At 37.5% G+C, this 8216-nt stretch overlaps 1 protein-coding gene across 1 annotated transcript in view; it reads left to right on the forward strand.

Annotated features, from left to right (window-relative positions):
- LOC103803622 (zinc finger protein 407-like) overlaps positions 1-7771 on the forward strand; it is a gene marked incomplete at its 3' end in the record, with an annotated part of 128539 nt that extends 120768 nt beyond the window's left edge. Inside the window, exon 5 of the mRNA XM_009076194.1 lies at positions 7593-7771. Within this exon, the coding sequence (XP_009074442.1) occupies positions 7593-7771 (179 nt within the window). The remainder of the gene's footprint in view (positions 1-7592) is intronic.
- Between the last annotated feature and the right edge of the window lie 445 nt (positions 7772-8216).

The raw sequence follows: 8216 nt of genomic DNA on the forward strand, positions 1-8216 counted from the left end.
GTCGTAATGATCAATTATTTGAAATTGGGAATTTTCATTCCAATACATTGTAAATGGAATGGTAGATCTGCAGCCAAATTACAATTTGGACATACTGGTCTGCTGAATGGAGCTCAGACACAAGCAGTAATTATCAATCTTCCATCATTTTCAGTGCTGACGCACAAGTTTTTGCTGCTTCCCTACAGGGCTCTGCTACTTTTTAGCAGCCAGCATTGGACATCTGTCACACATACTGTATGTCATAACAAATAGATCATTACAGGAAAAAAAAGCAAAGCTAAAAATGTAGAAAAGCAGAAAACATTACGATTATTATCCCTGGGGGTTGCTATAATACTATCAGAATAAATCCCAAATACATTTTTATTATTTTCTTTGTGAAACTGGCTGTATCATAAAATCTCATTAAAACATGTAAATGTAGTGTACTCTCTTTTATGAGCTACTTCCTATTTTCTGAATGGCAATACATGCAATGCATGGTAGTACGTGAAAACATGGCAATACATGTGGCCACCAGATTGTTGGGCATGCATTTTTATGACACTGTGGGTGTGTGTTTCAATCATCTTATCTTGGTATAGCTGAAAAGCATCAGCTGTGAGCAAATGTTCACTGCAGAAACAGCTATGGTGGTAAAGACGTTGCTTTTCCCCCGCAGCTCGTTGCCACTGTCCACCAGAAGTCTTTAGGAACAGCACAGGGAGGTGTTTGCCAGCAGTGACACAGGCAGAACTGAGCTGGCACTGGGTATGTTGTAGTTGACCTCCTGAGTTCCCATGGAGCCATATGCTGCTAATTCTGGCAATAAGATCGTAAGTCACTTCATAATTGAGGTCAGTTGCAGAGACTAGCGCTTGTATTCATGTGATTGTTCCCCCAGTCATTTAAAACCTAAATAAAAGGTAGAACTTTTGCTTTTAAAGGAAAAGAGCAAGGCAAAAGTAACCCAGGTGCATGTTAGTAATAAGAAGGCTGAGAAAATGTACTACATTTCTTGTACATACATGTACATATGTATGATATAGATGTGTTATAATGTATAGTAATTATTGCAGTTCTGTCATGTTAGTTTCAACACATTACAGTATGTATTTTTGGCTGTGATATTTTGCTGGGTTTTATTATTTATTTTCTTGTGCAATACTGTATTGACCTGTAGCACTGAAGAGGTAAGCTAATACTTTAATTTTTAAACTTGTGGTCTGAACTGAGTGCCAGTGGTATGTGCAGATTATGTATTATAATACAGCTAGTTTGCTTTACCTGGAAATCAGTTTATTTTATTTTAAAACCAGAAATGGAGCTAAGTCTTGCGTATGCTGGGGAGATTTTTTTGTTTGGTTTGTTTGTCTGGGTTTTTGCTTAGTAGAAGCTAAGCAGAGTGACTGTCATTGTGAAGGTTTTGATTGAATAAGCCTGTTTGTATAATGTTATTATCACAGATTGAAGTATTTGCTTCTTTCCTGTCAAGAAAATATTGCCCATTAGGTTGTTTACCACCATCCTACTGAATGCTAGTTTTCATACAGTTTAATGACATCAAGAAATAAAGGCAGGCTAGAAGGGTTGTATTTTGGAAAGCAGTAGTGCTGAAAGCAACCTAAAAGGTCCCTGCATTTAAATGAGTTTACAGGAGCTTTTGGTGCTTCAAGGAGTACCCAAGAGCTGCCAGAACTCCTGTCTGCAACTAGAGAGTGCAGAGCATGGGAAAGTCATGGCATCCATGTATGCATCACTGGTGTGAAATGTGCTCTAGTATTCATAGCTTAAAGCAATGTTTAAAACTGGAAAGAGTTTAGGCAGAATCTGATGATTCCTCAAAGTGAATTGAAAGGGACTGGATCTCTGTAGCTCATCCACTTGAAGTCCAGATATCAGGGGATTCTACAGCTGAGCAAGGTGTGTTGGACATGTAACACTTTTAGCTGGATGGAGGAGTTTGTAAAAGTGAGAGTGATCAACTCTAGAGTTATTTGCCTATGATTTGAATGGATTCCCTGTTACTTTCCATCAGGTTTCAATGTATCTCTGAAAGGCATGTTTTAGTACCAAAAAGTGTCATGGTTTGAGGAAAGAATCACTGGGCAAATGTTTTATGAACTGTGCTATCCATGAGGTCAAGCTAAATGTTCCATATGACTTTGCGTTTCTAAAAATCTATGGCTCTTCTTTTCTAGTGTAATTACATTACTGCAGTTTTGATTTAAAGACAGTTTTCCAAGTTAGGTGGCATTTTCTGGGAAAGAAATACCTGCAAAATTTTGGTGATTAACTGAGGTTAAGAATCTACACTTTTATGTATTGCTTTCTTGGGAAGTTTGCTTTCATCATAACTACTTTTATTTCTGGGAAAAAGTATCTGGAGACACTGCTATTTTTCAATCAAAATACTGCAATTTCTGTGTACTTCTTGCAGGTTTCATAGGGGCATATAAACCATGCAGAAGACCCTCAGAGTGCTCTCTATATGAGAGTGAAGTTGATTCATACTGACAAATAGGGGGAAAATAGAAATCTTTTCAATCAGTTGGCTGTATCACTGTGTTTGTTTTTATGTTGTAAATAGTGACGTCCCATTTAGCTGCCAAAAGTCCTTCACGGTATACGCATTTCTCTGCAGAAAGGGGATGTTTGTACCTAATGTCCTGGAGAAGACCTTTTGAGAAAGGTTTATTTTGTGCAAATAAGAGCCCTACAAGGTGCTAAAATTTTTAAAACTTAGTGGACTAGATAATTAACATTTTGCCTCATTTGCACCTCTGAAACCTTCCATTTCCATGTCTTGCAGTAAGCATCTTTCTAGAAATGTCAGGCACGGCATAATGGAAGAGTGTTCTAATTTCAGTTTCTTATTAGTAAATGGGTAAAAGATAATAAAAATGGGTTGCTTCCTGTTATATTTCATTTATCTGTTGAATACATGCTAATGGATTCTCATGTACAGAACCCTTAGAAAATACAGTAGCATTCCTATTCTGCATGGGCACATTTAGAATTAACATATGTTTTGTGAATTTCTCTCCTTTCATTATTTTAATCCAAAATGCTGTGTAAAAGACAAGGGATAGGGCAGCCATAGCTCTGCAGTTACCTACAACTCAGCTTTTTACATGGGCTGCTTAAACCAGTGCTGCTGGCTGAGAGGAGTGCAGGCCACGACCTGCTGCATCCAGCCACGAGGCTGGGGCTGAGCCCCTCTGCATGAAGAAGGGATGCCCAAATCCCTGCCCTTGTACTGCTTGTGACACTGGCTGGCTGAGTCCTGCAAGGTGAGAAAGAAGGGAGAGATGATGGGGGAATAATAACCACCACAGACAGCACTTACTGTGGGGACCTTCAGGCTGACAATTCCCCACTTGGTACATATTTTCTCCAAGACTCATCTTTCCACCCATGTTTCCCTGCTGCTGACTTAGAACTCCCAGCTCTGCCTCTTGCAAAGTGCACATCTGTGCTCTGCCATCTCAGAACCCTGGATAATGCTGCTGTTTTCTATGGGGTAGACCTGGCTTTGCTGAGGAGTCTGGTCAGTGGCACACTATAGCTTGCAAATGTGACTGAGAAAACGTCTTCATAGGGGCAGTGCTATATTACTTTAAGTGCTAAAGGAATAGTTGTATATTCTGGGTTAGGAAGGAAGGCAGTTATGAGAACTCTTGTCCTGTGCACCAGAAGCATGATTTTCCCACTCATCAGGCACTCTGTTTCATGCTCTTAGCACAATGCCCTATTTTTTGGTAAAAAACCTGATGCATAAGGATAGGAGAAGGAAGACAAACAATAGCAGCAGCTTCTCATGTTAACAAAATATCTGGCCAGCAAAGGGGCACTAAGATGATGATGGCATTTTAGCATCTCAAATAAGGAGAGACTGAGAGAGCTGTTCAGCCTGGAGAAAAGACTCAGGGGGACATCAACAATGTGCACATAAATAGTGTGTAAAGAAGTAGAAGCTGGGCTCTTTTTCAGTGGTGACCATTGACAGGGCAAGAGAAAATGGGCACGAACAGAAAGACAGGAGGTTCTCTCTGACCATCAGGGAATATTCCACTATGAGGGTGACTGAGCACTGGCAAGGTAGCCCAGAGAGGGTGGGATATATCTTTGAAGAGATTCAGAAGCTGCATGAAAATGGTTGTGGGCAACTGGCCCTGAGTGGTCCTTCTTAAGCAGGGAGGTTGGACCAGACCATCTCCAGAGGTCTCTTAGAGCCTTCACCATTCTGTGATTCTGTGACTAAAGTACCATTTTACTATCAATAAGCCATTTCCAGTTTATGATATTTGAATATGCAGCAACCTTTAATTTATTGAGAGCAGCAAAAGACAGAGGGGTAACTGGTTGGTAATGGATTTCTAATGGCAACATGAAATGTGCAGTTAGAACAGCATTGTGAGCACATCGCTGTGCCATGAACATTAGAGACAAAAGCCCTTTTTTAATCTTCATCCAAAAGAGGTTTTCTGTTCATCTTAAGCAGTAGCTGCATTTCGCAGGAGAAACCATCTGTCTCCCTTGTTTCAGTGTTGTCCTTTACAGAAATGTAGGAGCTCTCCTGAATGTGTGCAGTGGAAAGTAAGCCTATGTCCTTCCCAATATATCAGTCTTTGATGGAGGAGGTCATACAGGCTTGTTGCATGAGAAGTATGGGCTGCGCTTTTCAGTTCCTCATATTTCCTGTTCATCTGCAATGTACCTTAGTAACATGTTCCATCACCTCTTTCAGCACTGACAGAACATCGAAAAGTCTATACAGGCCTTCCTCTTCCCTTCAATAGAATTGTTGTGGAGTTTGCATTGAGTCTCAAACCTTTCTTCACATCTAATAAGAAGACTTACTGCAACATGTGAAATAAAAAGAAAATTTTTGTTGTGTTTCTCTGCATCAGAATTGAATATAAACCCATCGACTATAGCTTTAGACTAATTAAGTCTCTCTAATGAGTTCCCTTCCTGTTATTGCAGAGCATGGGCAAATTGACAGAAATATGTATACATTTGATTTTCAAAATGGATCATAAGGATGAAAGTGTGCTTACATTAAGCAATAATAATAGTAATTTAACTCAGAAACCTCTAGTTTAGCCTTACTGAAATACAGGCTAGTCTCTTAAAAACTGCATTTATTTGTTTGTGGCAGTAATTCAGAGTAGAACTCAAGAACCAGAAAGACTTTCCTCAAACGATTTCTTTTGGGCTGGGCTCTAACTTCCAAATTTCAGAACAAAGGAAATCTTTATTTCAAAGTTTGTAGACACCTGGAAGTGAACCTTTCTTATAATACAAGGCCTGTCAAATGCTGGACTATCATCACTATAATGTTTTAGCTAGATGCTTATCATGACATAACTTTAATGAAAATACAGTGCTGTTTAAAATCATAGACCTGTGCGTTTACTCATACGAGATGAAGTGACGTAACTTACAGAGTGTTGGTGGAGGTGTTACTGTGTCAGGCATATAACAGCATACTTGTGCCGTATGTGGGAGAAGACTCCTAATAAAACAGACATTCAAAGCACACTGAATAATTAAAAACATTTTATATGCAGTACACTTTTGTCATGTCATATTTAAAGGTATTACTTGGCTTCAAAAGTGCTTGGATTTGCCAGTTGTTACCTTCATGGTTTGGTTTATGATTGCAATTGCTGCATTGCAACCTAATATGAGGAGCCATTTGTAATGCCTGGTGATCTCATATTCCTCATTTCTGATTAAGCCTTTCTGGCCTTGTCACATCGAAAAATATGGTTTTAAAATTTTTATATCAGTACATTGGTGTGTTTAGTCACAGATTTTTACTGATGACTGAATAAAAGAGACTTTGGGAATGCTCCATTTAAAGTGGTTGGAGCAAATTCACAAATCAAAGGAGTAGAACTGGCCTTTTATGACTTGAACAGGCTGGGTTTTCTTCACAACTCTTACATAGGTTTCCACAGATCCTTTATATATTTCACAGAAATATTTCAAAGTAAAAAAAATGTATATCTTTCCTTAACATAGTATGAGAGCTGAGCTAAAAGAACACAGATATTTTATTTCAGATTCGTATGCTCTGCTTTAATCTACTGCCCTTTAAAGTATAACCCATGATAGAAGGTTACCAGGTTGTCTCCTGCTTTCATTGCAGTATGCTTTATCCATTTTTTATGTTTTTCAATTTTTTTTAAATACATGTTTCATTTTGAAAACATTTATGAGCATTGTAATTTTTTTAGAGGTGAATCCTGAAAGATGCTGAGGACCAATATCTTCTCTATTTTTTCAGTGATAAGTGTCTTCTCTGACATTCTCAGGAGTCTAATCATTGTACCAGTATATAGCAGATGGACATGACAGAGGGTGAGCTTTGGCAGCACCGTAAGGCAGATATCAACTTTACTATGACCATTTCCGAGTGAGAGACAAGCACTCCAGCAGAACTTCAAGCTGCTACTTCCAGTTTATTTTGGGGGTCCTTTTTTTTAGGTGCCTGTTACTGTGATATTTCTAACAGTGACAGGTAAACAATCCATTGCCCAAAATCCTACTGTTGTCTTATTTGAGTATTTATGAAATATTATGCATTTATATAGTTCACGTGAATGTTTGTACTTCTTTTCAGTTAAACTGAATTACTGTACTTAGTTTGGCAAGAATAATAGTGTATGGTACTAACAAAGTCTAAAACAACCCTCAAACAACTGTACAGGTACACAGGCTGTTCTTTTGATTAAAGACTAAATATGATTGTTATTTCTGATTGAAATAAATGAAACAGCAGTATCTTTTTTATAGGATTCATTACAAAGTTTGAATAACTAGGAAATTATAATGCAAAATAATTTTGTAATGAGACTGAAAAATTTTAAAGACTGGAAATTAAAAATTACCACCATATGGATCTCTTTGTGGATACAGAAAATGTGAAATCTTTTTCTATTCACATTTTTTTCCAGAAATGTCATTAGAAATATTTCTTTGAAATGCATTAAGCTAATTGCATATGTATTCTTTTATGCATGAAAACTCCACTGCTTCCACAAATGTTGTGTTTAAGAGGTGAATCAGCATCTATGTGTGTTTTGAAAGAGATATATACTTGAGCAACTGAACTCTCTTTCCTAGCAAGCGTTCATACAGTAAGACGAGAGTTGGTAGAACATCATTATAAAAATTATTTACAGCAACTCCTATGGAATCTAGAAACTCTGTAGAAAAGGTTCATGTGAGCTCTGTTGGGAGTGTTATAGGCATTTGTATACTTCAGTTTTGCTAAGTTAAAGACTTTTGCTTATTTTCTGTCCGTCACAGACTACCATCAGATAAATGAACATTTTAAGACTTCTGCAAATGTAAAAAATTGATCATTTTTTAAGGCTTCTGGTTCAGATGTGATGCCCAGTTAACCTGAAACAGCTCTGGGAGCCTTCATGCAAAGGACAACATTTATGCAAAACCTAAAAGGATGCAAAAATTGTGCAGATAATGAAAGATGAGTAGTGACTACTCACTTTCTGTGATGACACTGGGTTTTATTTGAACCACTAGTAGGAAATAAATTAATATGTAACTGTTTTCTTTTTTTCTTTGCTTTTTAGGTCTAACTGTGCAGAAAATATCCGTAAACACATCTTACATACAGGAAAGCATGAAGGAGTAAAAATGTATAACTGTCCTAAATGTGACTATGGAACCAATATCCCTGTGGAGTTTCGTAACCACTTGAAAGAACTACACCCAGACATTGAAAATCCTGATCTGGCATACTTGCATGCTGGTAAGGTCATTCCTCCCTTTGCTTACAAATTCTTCTCTTTTCTATATAAGCATGCTTAAATGATTGCAAGAAGAAAACTAAAAGTTATGTTATTATCATTTATTCTGAAAAAGGACATGATTTTAAAATGGGCTTAATCCTCTTCAAGTTTTCACAAGAGGTGAAGGTTATGCATTAAGCACTGAAATCCATTCATGTTTCACAAGCAAAGCTTGCAGTTCAATAAATAAACATCAGAAGTGTGTGCTATTTAGATGCCTCATTTTGAAATCTAGTTGAACTTTTATGGAGAAATATTTTTTCTAACATTTGTATTAAGTCTCTCTGCCCACACTATTCCCCCAAGAATAGAATAAACAAAATTCCAGAGGAAATACAGTGGCAAAGTAATGTACTGCTTTAAAAATTTTTAGATTTCATTACAGAATAAGTAGACAGTGATCAG

This window comes from Acanthisitta chloris, unplaced genomic scaffold, assembly GCF_000695815.1.
Source record: "Acanthisitta chloris isolate BGI_N310 unplaced genomic scaffold, ASM69581v1 scaffold7690, whole genome shotgun sequence".
In the NCBI taxonomy this organism is placed as follows: domain Eukaryota; kingdom Metazoa; phylum Chordata; class Aves; order Passeriformes; family Acanthisittidae; genus Acanthisitta; species Acanthisitta chloris.